This window comes from Talpa europaea (genome assembly GCF_964194135.1).
Source record: "Talpa europaea genome assembly, chromosome: 7".
NCBI classification, from domain to species: Eukaryota; Metazoa; Chordata; class Mammalia; order Eulipotyphla; family Talpidae; genus Talpa; species Talpa europaea.
Genome location: NC_140074.1, coordinates 118,822,107 through 118,843,735, shown reverse-complemented (window position 1 = coordinate 118,843,735; position 21,629 = coordinate 118,822,107). Strand labels below are relative to the sequence as shown.

The window sequence follows — 21,629 nt, the reverse complement described above, 5'->3', positions numbered from 1 at the left end:
TATAAAATGAAAACCTGAAGCAAAAAACAAACAAACTTCAAATGAAATGATTTTTCATTGATGGTGCTCCTGGCGATCACCCCTGATGTAGACCAAAAGTTCCAGATCTTGCTCAATTAAGACAAACTTTGAACTGAGACTTGCAAGGAAGCCATCCAGCCCCCCCTCCCCGCTGGGGGTATTGCCCTCACATCCATTCTTTTAAAACAGGTATCTTCGGAGAGTTTATTGATGCGCCTTGCCATCCTGTGGGGGTTCTCAGCGTTGACTAGAGGCGCGGAACCTGGGGCGCCCCGCGATGAGCGTCCTTTAAAGCCGTCGCCAGCCAGCGCCGCTGTAACCCCGCGCACCGGCGGGTCGCCGACTCCTGCCCCCGTCACTCTGCGCCGACGCGGCCGCCGGCTCCCGGGGACTCCCCGCGCCGGGAATCTCCCGCCAGCTGCGAGCTGCGCAGGGCGACGGCCGGAGCACGTGGAGCAGCCGGGTACCAGAGCCTCCGCTCGGCGGCAAGATGGAAGGTGAGCCTCCTGCCCGCTTCTCTGCTCAGGGGTCTTTGAAAAGCTCGGCCGGTGCACGCAGCGGAGAGAGGGTTCCTTCCGAATCTCGGTTTTGCTTCTATTTATTTCTTTTGTCAGAAGTAAATAGGCATTTCAGAGGGGCAGAGCGCGTCGATTCTCAGCCGTCTCAGCACTCCCCCCCACCCCAGCTTCACTTTGAAAAGTGATCAGTTTTGTGCAATTTTACTTCTTAGGGGTTCTCAGACACCAAAGGGCAACTCTAAGTGTGCACAGGAAGATTGCTTGTGGGGCGTCCCTGAAATGGCAGCAAACCTGGGTTGGCATGAGTTGTCTTTTTGGGGGATTTGGTTTGTTTGCTTTGTTTTGTCTAAAGCCTCAGGGTCCGTTGGAATTTGGCTAATCTGCTTATTTGAAGTGACTTGTTGAGAATGAAGAGTGACTGCTTTTTTCGTCTGAGGGTAAATGTTGGCTGTCACCTGGGGAAGGTGAATTTTAACGTGGTTGGCACTGGTGGCTCCCTTGGAACTTGATCTCCCAGTGATCCTTCTTTACCCACAGCAAATGTCAGACTCATATAAGAATTTCATTTGAATTAATTTGAAAGTCATGAAACTATCCATGCTTCTCAAAAGTTTTTTCAGAATATCCTTTCTCTGAAATGTCACCCACTACTGTGGCAAACTTTTCAAGTTGAAAAACAAGTGTTTTTTAACATCCTGAATATGGGAGACGCAAGTCAAGTTGGGGAGGTGAGATAAAATGTCACCCACTACTGTGGCAAACTTTTCAAGTTGAAAAACAAGGATTTTTTAACATCCTGAATATGGGAGACGCAAGTCAAATTGGGGAGGTGAGAATTATTTATTCTAATAAATGCATTACTGTCATCTAATTGAAAGGTTAATTTGATAGATATTATGAATATCATTGATATTTTCTTCATAATTACGGAAGGTTCTCTTATAACCACTGCACTTTCGTCTTTGGAGGTCTTTGGTCTTAGAGCATCTGTAGTTATTAAAAAATTAAGTACTTTGGAACACAAGAAAATATGAAGTTTTTTTTTTTTAACAATATAATTGTATGCAGTATTGTAGTCCAAATCCTCGGTTGTATAGAGGTGTACTTACAATTTTTTTTTTCACTTCCTTCGTCCATATAAACATTTTTTTCTCAGAAGCCAAATGAAAAGGCCAGATAATTGCGATTATAAAAACTTTTAAATAGCATTATTGACTAATGCTTCAAATGTCTTCAGTTATGAAAAATTTATACTTTTAATTTTTAAAAAAACAAAGACCGTGTACTTTGAATATTTTTAAAATGACTTAGGAAGTGTAATTTTTAACTTAAAAGTTTCATTGGCCAAGAACAGAAAACAAAATTAGGTTGTTGTACATTGTGAAGATGTACTTTTATAAAAGTTCTCATCCTTTAATTTTTGCAAGTGAATTTTTCTTTAATAAAATATATCAGTACTCCAACACTAATTTTTCCTAGTCTTCGTGGAATACTTTTCAAGAATAAAATGTACAGATAGTGTAAATCTGTGGAAACTGGAGTGTTAATGCTCATATTACTAAATTCATATATTTAATGTGAAATAAAACAATTGTTAACTAAATAACATAAATTAGGATATCAGTACCCTAACAAAGAGTTTTAGATAAGCCCGGATGAAGACTTCCTGAATAAGGAAGGAATGAAAACTTGCGTAAAATTTAATTCAGAATGTACAGACTGTGAATGGAAAGAGGTGAATATAAGTTAATGATTATTTTTTTTTTGCGTTTAGATGACTAGATTCAATTTGTAGGTCTGTAGAGATAGATGGTATATATTGGGTTGTTGGAAAAGTCATGACGCATTTTTGCTTGAAAGAGAAAAAGTATGTCATAACTTTTCCAACAACCAATAGTATACTTAATGCAAAGACTTCAATTCTTAAATCATAAGATAAAATAAAAGGTTAGTGATGTGAATTTGGCTATTCTAATGTCCTCTAGGACAGAATATTTGATGTAGTAAATTATCTAGTTCATTATCGTTACCAAGGATTGACTCTCTGGCACTTGTATTTGATACAGAAAATAAAGTGTTTTTATATTATCTTGATATTTTAGTCTCTATTTAGAATAGAAATTTGATCTAAGTGTATACCTATTTGATCTATGTGATCAATGTGTAAACCTTTCATTTCCTGTAATGAAAGAAAGTGGGATACTTAATGGGATACTTGTTTGCTGTCTCATTTGGGGGTCAAATTAATATGTTACTTTTGATTGTGAAATGTAAGGTTGTTATAGTCAATCTCTCCTTTAACATATAACATCTTTTTTTCATTCATTCATCTTTCCATTCATCAACAGGTATTTATTGAGACTTCTGATGTGTAAAGATATGACATGAAATAGCTTTTAAAATAGAAATCTTGTCATGTAAAATGAAAAGTTAATACATATAATAAATCAGAAGCTATAACTTTCCTTTCTCACACTCCCCGAGTCTAAATATTTTTCTATCCAGAGACTCTTAATGTTTCTAAATTTTGTTATTTGTGCTGTAATAATATCCCTCTGGCATGGTTAAGAAATGAGGTGGTTCACAAACATGAATTTCACAGATATTGGCATGTTTCTTATTTAATAATAAACCTATTGGATAGAGTTCTAAGTATTTATTACACAACCCCTTGCTTTATAAACATGATTCATGAGAGATAACTTTATCTTGGTGGCCCTGGCCACTACTCTAACCATCAGCTATTGTTCTAGCGTATATTATCACCAGGGGTTTGAACTATGCAGAGCTCACCACCCCTAGCCTAAATATTTCCAGGTATTGTGCAAATTTTGTCTCCTTGATGTCAGCTTCTGCTTCACACCACATGGTTTTTGTGGTAGCCATTTTTCATTTCTCGGTGCCTTTCTATGCTCTGGATGGTTGAGATTTACAGAAATGTAGCGCTCACATGTGGAGTTTACTAGTAAACTTTTACTAGTAAACTTTTACTAGTAAACTTTTACTAGTAAAATTCGAAGGCACAAACACCACAGAAAGGTAATGGGGTTCTGGTAGAACACAATTTTAGAAAATTCCTGTTTGTGCTTCCAGTAATTCAAGATACTATCTTAAGCTTCCATGCCTTTGCTAAAATTGTCACCCTATTCTCTACCGTTTCTGTTCATCTTTCATCATCACCATGAAGGCTCTCCAGATGATCTTCTTCCGGCAACCTTCCTCGTACTTTGGGGGGCAACCCCTCCCAGTCCACTAGGCCAAGGGCATACTTCATTCTGTGCCAATGTGTTAAAATTATTTATTGATGTAGGTGTTTATTCATCTTCTGGAAGGCAGAGGCTATGTCTTATTTCTAACGTCCGGTGCCAGGAACAGTTCCTGGTTCATAGAAGATACTCACAGTTTGTTGCATTCATATAAGAAAAGAGTGCTGAAAAGTAATTGTCATGATGTTTTTAATATGATGCCTTTTATTTAATTTTTATGGGTAGAAGGTTGGTGCTAGAAATTCTTTGATACAACTCAAATTAAAAAAATATTTAAATGGTATAGCAGAAAAACAAAGCTTAGAAAACAAAAATGTTACTGGGTTTTTGGCTGGACTTTCACTTAAAGTCAGATCTTTTCCACTAACTTTACATCAGCAGATTTCAGTATCACATGTATGTCCATAAACTATGAATCAAATATACGCAGAAATTTACCGTCTCAATTAGTATTTATTACACAATGGCAATAAATGGTACCATAAAATTAGCATAATATTTTCCAATGATAATTTTCAAACACATTATTATAAGCTTGTCACTCATATATAAATGTATATGTTTATGTAGGATTGAAAGATTGTTGGCAGGTTTTTTATCAGCCATTCACCATTAATTGACTCCTAACTCGAGCTGTAGTTCCAGACCATGTATGGGAGAAACTGAGTGATTAACACAGAAACCTGCCTGCAATAAGTGCTCAATAATTTTGTGTGTGTGTTAAGAGTTCATTAATTACTGTGAAGAGACCTTAAACATCACAGGAACATAGAATACACACTGATGTTTTTCCTCTTGAAAATACAACTCTCCATTAACTGGTACATTTATAATAACTAGAAATGATAAGGTTGACCCTAAAACCTTTTGAATCACTTTTTTTTAAAAGATAAAATAATGAATTAATAATAATTTGTTCCTATTATATGTAGACTACATGAAAAATGATCTATGTATAACTATTGATTGTTACTATAAATCTATCAAATACTTTAATCCCTAATAATTCTGAATGAGGTCACTTTTCAGCCTATATCGAAATCTGTTTTTGCATCCAAAATTAAAATTCTTATAGTTTGAAGTGGTGTAGAGTAAATCAAATAATATGAGGTTGATGCCATATTATATTTGATATAATTTATAGTATTTAATAATGAATATATAAGATTTGTGTCCTATCTAGGAGATAAAAAAATACTAGGTTTTTAACAGTGGATATGAAACAGAATAAAATGCATTTATGGAACTATATATGCTCTTAACACATTATCAATAATTTAAAATAAGCTTATCTTCTGAATTTTTGTACCATATTGACAATCTATTATAATCTGTACTTATTAATGAGTATTCTTAGAACTTTTTGTCATATCAGGTGACTTACGGCTTATAAGGGAGCTTTCTTAAAGTAAGAGAAGGAGAAAACATTTCAGTAGCATCACTGGTGAAACAATACAAAAACTATGCTTTTCATTCTTAACTCTTAATAATCTAAATTTTCATTTATTTTAAATTTAATTTAAATTACAATAATAATCTAAAATTAATTCATCATAAGTACACCAGTAGTCCCTCCTAGACTGTCAGTTTCCAAAGAGTAGGGGCTTTCTTTTATTATCTGTGATAACTGGCTCCCAGCACAGCCCCCAGCACATAATAGGACTGTAGTCATAGTTATGGAATAAATTAATGAGTGAGTTGCTTGTGTGTTTGGTCATTTGACTATTTATTTGTTCAGTTTTTATAGTAAAGAGAGGAAGGAAAATCATGACATTGAAACTAGTTAATTTTAGTGGTTAATTTGTCAGAAATGCTGTTAAAAAGTTGAAGAGTTTATAATGTTAGCTAAAGCCAACAAGATGAACACTAACATAATTTTCTAATCCAATGTTGGCTTTGCTGTGGGCATAATAATGCAGTGCCTTCTAACTTCCGGATTTGTTGACATTTTTTGCTACATTATTTAGTGAAGCACTACAATTTCCACAATTAACTGTTTCTTCACAGCGAATGGTTTGATTCTTGAAATTGAACATGACGTGTTTTACTTAGATATCTCTATCACAGATAGCGCTATTAGTTCATTTGTGAAGTGATATCTATTTGAGACTATTATCAGGATATTTGGTACATCAGAACAATTTCCTGTAATAGTAGACTCATAAACTCCTGTAGATATGAAAAAAGATCATGCCAGACTATTAACATTTTTTATAGATGCAGAGTTACATCATAGTTAATGTGGAATAGCTAAAGTTGAAAACTGGAAGTAACCAGTATTTGTAATATTTAACAACTAATCACCTGCCTTTATTTTTGTAGTTACTTGCTAGCAATCATTAATAGTTGATTTTCGGTTTGTGTAACTAAGTGTAGACAGTTCCACAAATGTGCACCAGAGGCTAACTTGTTTTAGATTTCATACGTATCATATACCAATATAAGATCATCACTGTATAGATATACTTTGACTTCAAACTGAGAGCTTTTTAAACCAACTCTCTGAAAATATTGAAATTTCATAAATGTGACGAGTAAGGTTGTGGTTATGCACTGGTATTATTTTCCTGTGTATATTTGCTCATGTAAAGTTATTTAAGAATATCACTAAGTTTTCTATTCCCTCTATTTAAGTGCCAATAAAGGCTTAGGTTGAGATGCTTAGGAAATGATTTTATCACCTGTAATAATCAGTTATTTAATACCAAAAACATGCCTTATGTTACATTATGACAATATTATAAACTTTAAAAAAATGTAAGATTGGGTACTTCTTGCCTGATTTTTATATTCCGAATTAAACAATATGAACAATTGTTAGATATCTTTAGTGATTCAATTTGGAGATAAAGCTTACTAGCCATCTTCCTTCAAGTTTCTTGGAATAATTTAATTAAAAACTATTCTGAAATAATAAGATGCAGCATTTGCCAATGGTAATAGTTTTTATACATGTGCACCTTCAGTTTTTTTCCATATTGGTAAATAGGACAAAACACAGAAATGTTGATAATTTACACCTTGAAGTTGAGATAAAGCTGCAACTTTGATCCAGAACTCTAGATTTCTTGTTTTTATTTATTGAAACAGCCTATTGTTCTCAATATTTGACTTTTCAGTAATTTTTTATGGGGGTTTACGTGAAAGGTTTTAAAATTAATTTTAGATAAACAGCTTACGAAGACTAGTAATTATGTGAACCTAGGTAACCTTGCTCGCACCTGAACTGTCACCTACAAAGCTGTGCCTGTCTGCCTTAAGCAAGGCATCAGCCCTTGTACAGGTCTGTTTTCTCACTTGTAAGAGTGACAGTAATTACCTCCTAAATTTCTTGTGATAGTTAAATAATACTGACTAATGTAGTTAGATTTACTGCTTAAGAAAAAGTAGTTATAATTAGAACATTATAAACAAAACAAAAACTGAGTCAAGATTTACATTTATGATGTCACTTTATGATTTACATTTATGATGTCAGTTCAGTCCTGATGTTACTGACTCAGTAATTATTCTATATGTGAACTTATTATGAGTTCATGTTACCAAGATATCCCTTTACCTGTGTTATAGATAGTAATCAACATAAGATTTCATTTGGTAAAAATGAAGTGCCTCTTAAAAGTTTATAAGCTGCTGGTATAGAAGCAGATGCCTTCCTACTAAGTAGTCTTTAGAAGCCAGTAGTATTGTCTAAGATTCAGCAAGTTCTGCAGAAATTATGAATGTCTAAAATTAACCCCTTTGGGATAAACAACTTCCTTTATAAGACAGATATCCCTAACTTCATTTTGGTTTCTCAAATATTGAGAAAAAGATGCCTCATTGACCTATAAGAAGTATTTGTCTTAATCAGTCATGTGCCAGTGGCTACAGGAAGGCCAGGTGAGACAAAGTATTCATAATTTTTGTAAACCACTGGTTCTCTACCTCTTCTAGTTTGTGAATCATTTCAGCAGGACAAAGAAGTTTTTCCACCATCCTAACCAACATACTTCACCTTGCCACCATAAGAAGGAAATTTCCCAGAATTAATGGAAATATTTTTGTAAGTGGGTGAAAGAATTAGATGAGACACCATTTTAACATTTTTCATGCACCCCAAAAGTAAAATTGTGAACTTGTTTGGTAAGCAGTAATTTAGTATAAAATAGACCTTTGACATTTATGAATGTAACCTGCTGTTTGAACTCTTTGTGAGTGACCCTGGAGAGACACAATAGTACATGATAATTTGCAAACGTTATGACCTTTGTAAAGATCTTTGTCGTCCTAGGACTGGGAAGCTAGAATACACAAATGTGTACATATAGCTTCTAAATTGGCCAAGCCAATAGCATCCATGCACATTTCACTAAAAGGAATTCAAAGGTCCTCAAATCACTCCACAGTTGTCCATTGCAAATATCAGTGGCCTGACACAATCCTATTTGCCCCAAACCTAAACATGGAAAATGTTTACAGGTAATCTGATTTGGGGAGGGAGTCTGGCACGTTCTATTTAATAGGGCAAATAATGATTAAACAAGTTGATACTAAGAATTAATATAGTGCTTAGACATCTTCTAACGACTGCTCTGCACAGTCCAACATGAATGAAGATGAGTCATAAAAACAAGACAAAATTTGTTATTATCAACCAAACAACCTTTTATACCAAAATCTGATGTGCGGCAGATTTAAGTACAGTGTTTTAGTAGAAAGGGTGGAAGGGCCAGAGACCCCTGCTAGGCCTACCTAGCTGTTCGCCCATCCCTCCTACTGTGGTCGCCCACTGCAATCCTGCTGTTCCACAGTTTGAAAACTACTCTTAAAGACTGTTACATGGTACCTTGTGTCTAGACTTGCCTCTTTCAATCTGTTCTGAGGACTGCTGCCTGAATGATCTTTCTTAAAATGTTAAATTACTCTCCTACTCAGAATCCACTTTAAGTATTTCTTAGTTAGGTATTAAAAATAATCACTGTAGTGTCAGTATACCTTGCCAGTGGTATTCTGTGTCCTCTCAAATAATTCTGGACTGCTTAGTGTTAAGTATGCTTTGCTTCTCCTAACTCCCCAATTTTCTAATGTTATTCAAACTTAACAAGTCCAAGAACTTAACTGTCCAAACTTAACAAGTCTTTCCAACCCCAACCAACTCCTCCTGACTTTCCAGCAGTGTTCGTAACACTTTGTGCATGACACTTAAAATCCTCCCTCATCTGTTATGATCTATCCCAAGTACCATTGCCTATAGGAAGTGGTCCCTCATTTTAGGTAGGAATATCTCCTTTTCCTGAAACTTAGTAACATTTTATGTCTTTCTAATGACTGCTAGAACCTAACTCCACTTTTGTATAAACATGAAGTATATTTTTGCATCATTTTAGTATGATCTGAATTGTCTAGAATGCAATTACTATTAAATTAAGGGAAGGTGATTCTTTGTTTAGTTCAAAACCAAGACTCTTTTGTTATTGTTGATGCAACTTGCATCCTTCTGCATTTTTAGTTTTGCATTCATGGTGATTCTACAAATACATCTGACTCCCTTATCATTATCTTTTCTAGGATAATTGTGCTGGTATGTTTATATATTGAGATGTAGGTTGTTTTATTGTTACTTATTTCACATTTATATTACATTCAGGGCTTTGTTTAAAAAAAACTTACATGTGGATAGGTTATGTTTAATTCATGATGGTAAAAGAGCTATTATAAAATATTTTTTCTAAAAGGAGGACACATGGTCTTGGGGAGGTTGAGAGCCACTTTAAGTTTACTACAGGTGACCGGCCACAGCCTAAATAAGATAAAAATCATCTTGCATTGTTCTAGACACAAAATAGGATCTGCCAACTGTTCAGTTTAGTTCACAAATCATATACACACTTGCTACTGTGAGTGTGCTCTGTAGACCAGCAACAATGGCAACATGTGCTAGTGATACATATGCAGCCTCAGACCTGACTTGCTGAATCAAAAGCTGCATTTTTACAAAGTTTCTAGGGAATTCTTGTGTATATTAAAGTTTGATAAGCAAGGTTTGCAAAATTCCAGTGAAACTTATCATCCTCTGATAGCACATTTTGCATTAGTGGTGGATCATCTTTATATATATATTTATGATACCTTTTTATTGTTTAAATGCTGATTTTAAAAGATAGCTGAACAATGAAAGATTTATTATGACATTAAGTTTTGACTTACCTTGTGTACATTTATAACAATATAATTCAAAAGTCAAAAACCTTCATTTTTTCATTCAAAAATATTTATTGCATACCTATTATGTGCTAGGTATGTAAAATATTGGCAGTACCGTAATGAACAAGACAGTGTTTTGCTCTCATGGAATTTACAGTCATATGAAGAAGACACATCCCCAAACAACAACAAATGAAATAATTAAAATTATTCCACCTGTTATAAAGGAATTAAGAAACTCACTACTATGGATGATAATGGTCAAGGGGAGGGTGAAGGCACCTCTCCTCTGGGTAAGGGATCTGGCTAGAGATAGGAATGTGGTCCTCCTCACACAGAAATGGTACTTAATGCCACAGCAGTGATGGGACCACCGAAAGAGAGATTTTTTTCTGAGAAGAAGCAGGATTGATCCCTGAGAAACACAGTATTGAAGCTGCTAGGGAGAGGAGGAGAAGCTGGCAAAAAGAAAGAGCAGCCAGCAAGACAGGAGGAAAACCTGCAGGGTGTGGTGTAACGGTATCAAGGGAGGAGAGTGTTGGGGAAGGAGTGGGTGGTCAGCTATGTTGCAAGCAGCTGAAAAATCGAGTGAGGTCAGGACAAAAAGTGCGGGTTGGTTGGTTTTGGCAGCATCGAGCCTGCTAGTGACCTTAACAAAAGTGGTTTTCGTGCAGTGTTGGCGCTGGAAACCGTATTGAAATGGTGAGAGCAGGAATGGGAATAGGGGTAGCAGAAACATTGATACAGACCATTTCCCCCAGACAGTTAGCTAGAAAGTGAAGGAGAGAATTAAATAGGGTTGGGCTGGAGAAATGTGGATCAAGAGTTTGTTTTTGTTTTCCAAAGATGAATAACACTTAAACTGTCCGTAGGCTAAGCTTATTGAAAAAAATCAAAGACCAAAATGAAAACATTTCTTGAAATCTCAATTCTTAAGGGAGTTTCACTGGAGAATTAGTTATCACTGAAAATATCTTTATATTTAGTTGGCATGTGGTATATAAATAAATTTCCTCACCATGATAATTTTGAAGGTACATGGTGCCCATTTGGTGGAAGTTGGTGTAGTTATCATCTAGAAAGACCTTATAGAAGAATCATGAAAAACCATTGAAATTCAAACTTCTTACAAAAGTGGAGAGATATTGCAGTAATTGCATTTCAAGGTTTGGTTGATATTTGAGAATGAAGTGTTCAGTAGATTTTTTTTTGTTTGTTTAAGGAAATACTATATAATAAGAATGCCTTATTCCTATTGTGTGATGCTGTTACATAGCTTCATTAATTTTTTTTAAAAGATTTATTTATTTATGCATACAAGAGCTGGGGTACAGGCCAGAGATGAGGGGGGTGAGAGGATTCACCAGAGACAGAGCTGGGAGCAGAACAGGCAGATTGAAATACACACACTGCTGAGGGGAGCAGCGGGCGAGATAGGAGAGGTCTGCCAGGCCATGTGGGTTGCTCCCTGGCCGGCCGGGTGTTGAACTTGTGCTGCAGAGGCTGCGGGTCTGCTTCATAGTGTGGTGCTTAACCTTTTGCGCCACCAGGGAGGCCCTGATTTTGACCTATGTACACATCTTCCAGCTCAAGATACGGAATATTTGCACCACCCCAGAAGGTTCCTTTGTGCCCCTTTTATAATTAACATCACCCCTTTTGCCCCAAGTTAAACACAATTCAGACTTTCTATCATCATAGGTCAGGTTTTTTACTTTTGTATTCCTTATGATTGGCGTCATATAGTATGTATTTTTTTGGTGTCCGGCTTTTTTGCTTAACTTAATTTTGAGATTGTTACATTTATTAGTTGTTTATTCTCTTTTATGTCTGAGTAGCATGCATATAAAATTGTTTATTCTTTCTATTGTTGATTGACATTTGATTGTTTCCAGTGTTGGTTTGTGTTATGAAAAGTCTTATGCATATCTTTTGGTGGACATTATATTAATTTCTCTTGGATATATATCTAGGACTAGCTTTTCTGGGTCATAGGGTAGATGCATGTTTAGCTTTGATACTACTGCCAAACATTTTCCAAAGTAGTTGGACAAGTTTCCTCCCCCTAGCAGTGATGGAGAGTTCCAGTTGTTGCACTTCATGCCAACACTTGCTACTGTTGGTCAATCTTTATAATTTTATCCATCCTGGTAGATGTGTAGTGGCATTTCGTTGTGGCTTTAATTTACATTTTCCTGATGAGTAATGGTGTTGAGTACTTTTTCATGTTTATTGGCCATTTGCATATTCCCTTCGCTGAAGTGCCTGTAAATCCTCTGTATTTTTTTTAATTGGGTTCTTTGTACTTTTTTTTTTTTTAATCAATTTTGTAGGTATTTAAGAAATTAGAAACAGGTACTTTGTCAGATGTATATGGATAGCATTTGCTCCCGGTCTGTAATTCGCTTATGTATTTACCTATTTGATAAAGTCTTCTTAATTTTAAGGAAATCTAATTAAAATTTTTTTCTTTTGGAATTAAGTGTTCTTTATGTCCTTTATAAGGCATATTTGCCTACTTTAAGGCCATGAAAACATTCTCCTGTGCTTTCCTCTGGAAATTTGATTGTTTTTGCCATTCACATTTAGGTCTATTGTTACTTCAAATTAATAATTTTTTTAAGTAGCAAAAACTAGGCACTTTACAGTTATAAAATGAAATTTTACTTAAAATATATTGGGGTCAATCATTTTAACACAAACTTTTTTTAGTAGCAATGACATCAAATGCCCATTTTTCCTTTTCTCTCTACCTGTTCATTTGGTGACATATGATATCCATGGTAAAAAACACACACACACTTATAGTAACTGATTTTTGAAGGGACTAGATGTTCTTTAGATTTGCTGCTTTAAACCTGTGTGCCGTGGCCCATAACTGCCTCATTAGACATTTAATCTAGGGGGAAAGTAGTATACTATTTGATGAAGAGTAAGGTAGGAAGAACTGGAATGGTAATATGGGTCGTATCTGGTGTCCTTCGACAAGAAGTCTTGATCTTTTTTAACCTTTACTTTAGTCCAAGGTAGACAAAAAGGAAGGATTTCGTGGTTGGAAGGACTACTCATATTTTAAGTTCTGCTCTTTGTTTTTATGTCTTCCTTTCCCTTTAATCATAGTCAATTGAGGTTTGAAATTAATTTGGTCTAAAATCGCTTCTAAGATCTTCTCCTAAGATCTATAGTCTGTATAACAAAGCTCTTTAGGATCTTTTTTAAATTCTTTGAAACAAGAAGGAAATTCAAAAATGAATCCTGCCTCTCTTCTTAATGTGTCGTTGACATCGTGCCCTTGGACAATTGTATGACTGTCATTTTTTTGGTGATTCTTTATGTCTTGAATTTTGTTTGTAACATGGGGAGAATAATAAATGCCATTGCCCATTTATCTTCCAGAAATACTGTGAGATAATGTGAAGTCCTGTTTGTACTATTGGGCTAAGTGCTTGATGCCACATTTTTGGAGGACTACAGACTAACAAACTCTGGTTCAAAAGAAAGCTCTCACCCCTGGTTAGGGAACTGAATGTTGGCATACGAATAATAACATCCCATTATATCCAGAAAGCTGAATTAGGATCTAAAATGGACATTATAGGAAATTCAGGTTAAGATATATTTAAGAAGGAATTTTTCTGAAATGGAAAGAAATAATGTATTATTGGAAGTGTGTAAGCAGAGACTGTACAGCCCAAATAAGGGACTTGGAGGAAATTCAGTGGTCAGGTGTCAAGGGAGGGGAAGGGAGCGGTAGCCACTCCAATTCTAATGTTCTAAATCCACGGGTAATAGAGGTCATTTTTCATTATACAAAACTGTTCTTGTAGTGGCAGGATTCCAGGAGCGACTGCATGTGATGGTGATAAAATACTTGGTAAAGGGCCTTTCAGCAATAGTAGCTATCATTTTTGTGTCACATTTGTAGTTCCAAGTTTTTAATGTTGCAATTTAGAATACATTTTTGTAGTAAGTGAGTCAGTTTTCAAAGCTTTTAGTTAAGAAATAAAAGTGGAGGTCTTGCTGCCTTGCTTCTGTCAGTGTAAGGATCTTCTCCTTTTCTTTTCCTAATAAACCTGTCCTTTTAAAATGTAGAAAGAAAGAAAAGTGTGCATTTTACACTTTAGATAAAATGTAAAGCATCAGCAGCAGCATAGGGGTGGGGGAGCAGTTTACTGTTATGAAGTACGGAGGAATGTCAACATTCAGTGATAGCTTTCTGGCCACTAACAGGCACCAGGATTGCTACCAGCTGGCAAATTCAGTACAGGATTTTCTCCTTCAGCAAGCTACAGTTCCTACTAGGAGAACATCAGCCAAGGGATGTGTCAGTGAAACTAATAGTGGAACTTTGTTAGCTGGTATTCTTCTTTTCTTTTTAAAATACATTTTTATCGAAATAGCATGGTTTTATAATACTACTTAAATTTCAGGTGTGCAGCACTGTCATTTGACATCTGTCTAACTACATCATACATCATGCCACCAAAAGTCTAGTCTCATCCATCACCACACAGTTGGCCCACTTTATACCCAACCGCCTTCCCCTCTGGTAACCACCAATCTGTTCCCTGTACCAAAGAGCTTGTTTTTGTTTGTTCATTTCATTGTTTCTTTATATTCCACATGAGTGAATTCATATAGTATTTGTCTTTCTCCGTCTGACTTATTTCACTTAGCATAATTCCCTCTGGGTCCCTCCATGTTGTCACAAATGGCAAGATTTCACTTTTTTTTATTAATAGCTGAGTATTCTATTGTATATATACCACCTCTTCTTTATTCATTCATCTCTTAGTAGCACTTAAATTGTTTCCAATCTCAGCTATTGTAAATAATGCTGCAATGAACATAGGGGTTGTTAACTGGTATTCTTAATTAAATGACAATTACTAAATAGTATCAAATTAAAGGGCAAGTTTACACTTAGGTCTGAACTATGATTACAATTTCATTACTAATGTGGATGTTTGGTTTTTTCATATTTATATTAGAGTTAAAGGGGTTGAAAAACACTTCCTTGTAAACTTCAATGTAATCTCAATGAACCAGACTCCTGCATTTTCAAATTTAAGCTTTATTTGCAGTCTGCTCCTTTTCATTTTGCAGCATGTGAAATGCTGGAGTCTCTGGAAAAAAATAAAATCATGGTCTCTTGAAAATTCTAACTAGTGAATTTTTTTAAATGGTATCTTAGTAATGAAAAGAGAAGCTGAAGCAATAAAAACAAGTTGGAAATTGTCCTCTCTCAGTAAGCATGTGAGAAAGGCTTGTTTTCCACACTGGTAGAAACAATCTGAGATTTCTAAGAAAGCCTTGAATTTATAGAGTGCTTTGGGAAGCTAGAAAAGGAATAAATTTTAACTTTTACAGTCTTATATATTCATCATCTATCTCAATAATGGAAAAATATTCCTTTTACAAGATTTGTTACTTACAAGAGGTGAAATGTCAATGGAAAGAAATAATGATTTGGTTGAACCTTGAGACATATCAGGAGATTTGGTTATTGTGGAAAAGGAAAGAGGCAAACTATATGAAACAGTGCTAACAAGGGTTTTCTGCTAGGTTACAGTTTTGGCTTTTAAATAAAACAAGAAAAAATGGTTTTATCTAATGATACCAAAAAATGCTGATGGAAACATGCCACTAAATACGTATTTGTACACATACTTGTAAATGCATTTAAAAATATTTATCTGGATTTTTTTTTCCCTCTGAAAAGTCAGGTTAATTTTTCAATCTGTGTAATTTATAAAATGCTTCATATGAAAGGCGCTGTCTGGATCCTTTATATCTTTTAAGTCTACATTAATGGAAACCACAACTTTTCCCTAAATTTCAGATTTGTAGGAGTTTTGGAAATATTGGTAGGAAGTGGTCATTATTAAGATGTTTCCTGGTACTACACCTTTAAATTTTTGCTTGGTATTTCATTTTTATGCATAGTTTGGTTTACTTTTATTTTTTATTTTTTTTAAGATTTATTTATTTATGCATACAAGAACTGAGGTACAGGCCAGAGGTGTGGGGGGGGCGGGGAGTGAGAGGATTCACAAGAGACAGAGTGGGAAACAGAACAGGCAGATATACTGAAATACACTGCTAAGGGGAGCTGCAGGTGAGTCAGGAGAGGTCTGCTGCGCCATGTGGGTAGCTCCCTGGCTGGGATAGAACTTGTGCTGGAGTGGCTGTGAGTTGCCTCATAAGTTGCATCTTCATCCCTTTCACCATCAGGGAGGGCTGTTTGGTTTACTTTTATCCTGTTCCAGAGTTTTAGTGTTTATTAAAACACACACACACACACTCAACTTTGTAGTGGTATCCCAAGCAGCAGAGAGTTATTCTAAAATCAAGTACAGTGCTATCCAGTGGAACTTTGCTAGATGATGGAAATGTTCCTTATCTTGTTATCCAATCTGGTCCTCACTAGCCTCATGTTCTGTTGGGTACCTGAAATATTGCTGATATGATAGAGAAACTAAATTTTAACTTTTATTATTTTAAATTTAAATCACTGCTAGTAGCTGCTGTATTAGTAATAAGTCTAGAGCAGAGCTTGGCAAACTTTTCTGTTAAGGACTAGATGATGAATGTTTTAGACTTCGCGATTCCTTAGTGTCTGTTGTAACTACTCAACTCTGGTGCTCTAGTAGTAACCTACAGGTTAACAACACATAAATGGATGGCTTGTCTGTATTCCAATAAAACTTTATTCATGGACAATGAAATTTGAATTTCTTAACATTTTCAAGTGGTATAAAAGATTATTTTACTGATGTTTTTCAGCCATTTTAAAATGTGAAAACCATTTTTAGTTTACAGGACATACAAAAACAGGTGACAAGCCATAGTTTGTAGAGCCTTGATCCAAAGTGTTCACAAGGGTCAACAAAATTCATGTGTTCATTCAGCAAATATTCACTGAGTGTCTATCATGAGTGGGCACTATTTCAGGAACTGAGATGCATACAGCCATAAGAAAAACAGACAACGGTCCTGTTCTCAACTTACATTCTAGTGGGGGTGGGGTGGAGAACAGACTTAGAAAATTCTGACAGTGAACACATTTTTTTGAAGAAGAATGAAGCATGGTAGTAAAAAGAAAGTGACAATAAAGGATGGCATTTTCTGAGGGGTAGTTTGATAAAGCTTGATTGATAAAGTCACTTTTGAGCACCTGTGTTAAGAGAGCTCATGGGCCAGTTGGTTATCTGGGGGAAAAACATTCTGGTCAGAGGGAAGAGTAAATGCAAAGACCCTGATGTTACCTATTCAAGGAGAGATGCAGAAAATTGGCATTTGTATTTCAACAGAATTAACCCACTTCAGAGTTCTTACAGCATTCCAGCACTGCACCGTGTGTGTGTGTGTGTGTGTGTGTGTGTGTGTGTGTGTGTATCAGTACAAGAAATTCTATTTCTACCAAAAGCAATAGAGGGATCCTTAGCTTTCTAGAATATTCTTTTGGAAAATATTTTAAAGCTACATTGACTGCCAGCACATTAAAAAGGCCCCAGTGGACCCCATCACATGGAGCCATTTTGAGGTCTTTTTTTTTCTTTACTTAAAGAAATTACAAAATGGCTTTTAAATGGTTCATTTAAAAACTGAAGTTTTTGCTGCACCTGAAATATTTAACAAGTTTCTTTGTCTCAGTTGGGAATTATTTAACCCTCTGTCCTCTATTGGGTGTAACGTTTTTGTGGTAAGTTCTTTAAGTGGGGAAGAGGGTGAATGTACCTCAATCTGTTCTTCCTAAGAAGAATATCCACGTAGCCTAATTAGTTTTAATGTCTCCTTTAAGTTATGAATACTGTTAGTCAGAATCTCCTTTTCCCTTAGAAACTATATTCAGTTACTTCTGTTGTTATTTGCAGTACACAAAGGTCACTTGAAAAAATATTAAGAGCTATTTAAATGTCATTGTCAGAGGGTTGAAAAGGTTCAGGGGACCAGGACCTTTTCTCTTTAGGTCACCAAATCAAAAACCATTTGCTTTGCAGTAACTAAAAGATGTTTTCACATGAAGGTGGCTCATGTGAAACCTTTGATCTAGTTTTCTTTTTTCTTTTTCCCTGCTAAGAATCCCTTTAGTGTGCAGTTACAAGTTTCACAGTTAGCTTTACATTTTTTTAAATACTATCGAACTTAAAGAAAAGTTGCAATACATTACAAAAAACGAGTTTTTCCGAAAATTTCGAGAGTAGGTTGCTGACACGTTGCCCTATCACGTTTGCATGTTCAGTGTGTATGTCCTCCCTTCCGTGTCTCCACAACACAGTCATCTAAACTGGGAAATTACCATTAATACATTATGCCGTGTAAACTCTTAAACCCCAGTTGGTTTCTCCAATTGTTTCTATAACCTTTACTGCGGGAAGATTCAGCACAGAATCACACATTGTATTTAGTTGTCCTGTCTCTTCATTCTCCTAGAGTCTTCTCAGTTGCTCCTGACCTTGATGCCTTTGAGAGTTATTTTGTAAGCTCTCCCTCAGTGAAGAGTTTATTTTCTCATGCTTAGATTAATCTTATACATATGTGGCAGAATATTAAGCAGTGATGCTGTGGTTTTTTCATTATTTATGTGACCTATTTTGTGTCTGTAGGTTCTCTACTATATAGTTGTTCTTTTCACCTTTGTAGCATTTGCGGGAGAAGCACTTTGAAACTGTATAAATATTCCATTAGCCTTTAGCCCTTTTTTTTTTTTTTAAAGATTTATTTATTTATACAAGCACTGGGTACAGTCAGAAGCGCGGGAGGGTGAGAAAATTCACCAGAGCCAGAAGGGGGAACTGAACAGGCAGACTGACGAAACACACTGCTGAGGGGAGCAGCGGGTGCGGCCAGAGAGGTCTATCGCGACATGTGGGACCCTCGCCCGCAGCCGGGGATTGAACCGGCACTGCAGAGGCTGCGGGCAGCTTCTCAGCCCAGCGATCAACCAATCAACCGCTGCGCCATCAGGGGAGTCCCAGCCTTTAGCCTTTTAATTGATTCACTTACTAATAATGTCAGTTTGGACTCATGGACTTCTGTGTTGTTGGTTTTGTTTGGACTCATGGACTTCTGTGTTGTTGGTTTTTTTTTCCCCCCCAGAGGTTATAATCCATTATCCTTTCCATGCTCTCTTGTCCCAGATTTGGCCAGTGGAAACCCTTTCGAGATGGTTCCTACATCCTTCTAACTTACTCTTTTCATTACCTGAGAGCACCTCTTTACTTTCTGGCATGACAAAATGTTTCCAACTCTTCTTGTGCTTTCCCTGCCCTGACCCTGAAATCAGCCATTTCTCCAGGGATAGGTTCCTTTAAGTGAAGAATATTTGGAAGTTGTTATCTGGATACTAAAGCTGTTGTAGTGTCACTGCTCTTAGGTGCTCTCAATGGACATACATATATATAGACACACAGTCACATCAGCATTTTACAGCTATTTATATATAGAAAAAACCATGCCAGCACCTCCATTTCCTATACAGTACCACAGGTTTCCACATTTGTAACTCCCTTCTCTGACAGAAAAACCTGTCTTTCATTATTCCTATTATATTTATACATTTTATCAACCCTCCATTGTATAAATAATCATCCATTGCTTCTCCCATCTCCTCCTCAGCACAAATGCTCTTTTTGCCTCATTGGGGATCTAACACCCTGTGCCCTGGCCACTGTTCTATTTGACAGTCTTCTCAACTGCTTAGGCTCTCACACCCCCGTGCAAGGCTACCCCTAACATGTGGATGCCCTCTTCTGACACTTTGCAGTGGACCACACCCAGGCAAAGACTCCTCACTATATTTTGGCTCTGATGTGTCAGTCCCTCCGCCCCCAAGCAGGTACTTTAATCACTTTGCTGGGACTCAGAAACTGCACACCAGAGCAGTGGACCACACCCAGGCAAAGACTCCTCACTCTATTTGGGCTCTGATGTGTCAGTCCCTCCACCCCCAAGCAGGTACTTTAATCACTTTCTGGGACTCAGAAACTCCACACCAGAGCACTTCCATGCAGACTTGTCCTTCTCATTCTGCTCAGGCTCTGAGTCCTCGTGGTAGGTTGTCCCTTAGCTTGGATACACTCTTCCTGCCTTTCAGACTTCAGCACTCCAGTTCAGACAGTTATCCTGCTGAATGCCCTCCTTACACTGCTGAAGCTCTGGCTTCCTATGCTGTCTGCCTTCCATGGAGAATCCCTCACCTTATTCAGATTGCTCACCCCGTGTAGGCACATTCTTTATACTGGTTGGTCTCCAGCAGTCTGCCCTGGGTTACTCCATTCCTTGCGTGAACAGTCCTCTTCTCCATCTTGATAACCCATACCATACTACCTCTTTGCTTATTTTTAAAATGTGTATTTTCTCTGATTTTATGTTTTGCTGCTAACATCTTAGAAGTGATGTATTACAATTTTAAAATTAGGATAAGATCAAGTACAGTGGCTGTATTTTTCAAAACAAAAGTTGGAATATGACCAAATTATAACATCAAATACTTGAAATAAGTACTATCCTGAATATTTTGAGATATTTGATTACCACTATAATAAAGAACAAAGCAGAGTTTCAATTTCTAGTTATGGGAGGAACAGCTCCTGTTGAAACAAATTTCCAACAGATAATAACTATAGATTCTGGACAAAATATGAACAAAATCTGTTACCTAAAGGCAATGAAAAATGACCAAAACCAACTTGTTTTTGCAGGTTTTTTTTGTGTGTTTTTTCTAAAGGGCAGGCCCTAGGGTGACCAAAACTTTGGCAGATAGTCCATAGTTTTGTCTTAAGAACAACAACAGAGGGCCTCCCTGGTGGTGCAGGGGATTAAGATGCAACCTATAAAGCTGCAGCATGAGTTTGATCCCTGGGCAGGGAGCAACCCACATGGTGCTGCAGACCTCTCCTGACTCATCCACTGCTACCCTCAGAAGTGTTTCAGTTAGTCTGCCTGTCCTGTTCCCCTCTCTGTCTTTGGTGAATCCTCTCACCCCCCACACCTCTGCCCTGTACCCCAGCTCTTCTATGTATAAATAAATAAATCTTTAAAAACAACAACAACAACATAGCAACCTTAACAGCTGAGAAATAAGAGGGAATGGGGTCCAGGAATGGGAAAGGAACAGAGGGCTTTATCATGTATAAATTCTCTGGCTGATCCAAATGTTCCTTGAACTGATCCTTGAACTATGCTAACCAGCCCATCTGAGGCCAAAATAACTGACAGAGATTTATGCTTCTGCAAGGGTGATAATTTGTCTCGGTTTCTCTGGAGTGTTAAAAGTTCTGTGGTCTGGAAAACTCCTCAATACCAGGCACACTGAGATATTTGGTTACCTTAGCTGCTGCCCATTACAGGTGAGATAGAATTTGAGTTTGAGTCTCAGCAAATTAACTTCATGCTTTAAAAGGTAAAATAAACAAAGAAAGACATCTGTATTCTTCAGAGGAACATAACAGAATCCAGAAATGCTGTAACATGTTATTTACAATGCCAGAATTAGTAATCCAAAAGTATTTGGTCATATGAAGAAGCAGGAAAATGTGACACATATTAAAGAGAGAAAGAAATTCATCATGATTGATCCCAAGATGTCATAGCTATTGGAACAGAAAGAACAGGGATCTTAAACAACTATAAT

General features: G+C 36.5%; 1 protein-coding gene across 1 annotated transcript in view; it reads left to right on the top strand.

The window, feature by feature from the left end:
- Positions 1-231: 231 nt before the first annotated feature.
- Positions 232-21,629, top strand: part of IKZF3 (IKAROS family zinc finger 3) — a gene marked incomplete at both ends in the record, with an annotated part of 66,599 nt that continues 45,201 nt past the window's right edge. The window contains 4 exon segments of the mRNA XM_084237978.1: positions 232-396; positions 398-452; positions 455-498; positions 500-518. Coding sequence (XP_084094104.1) covers positions 232-396; positions 398-452; positions 455-498; positions 500-518 — 283 coding nt within the window.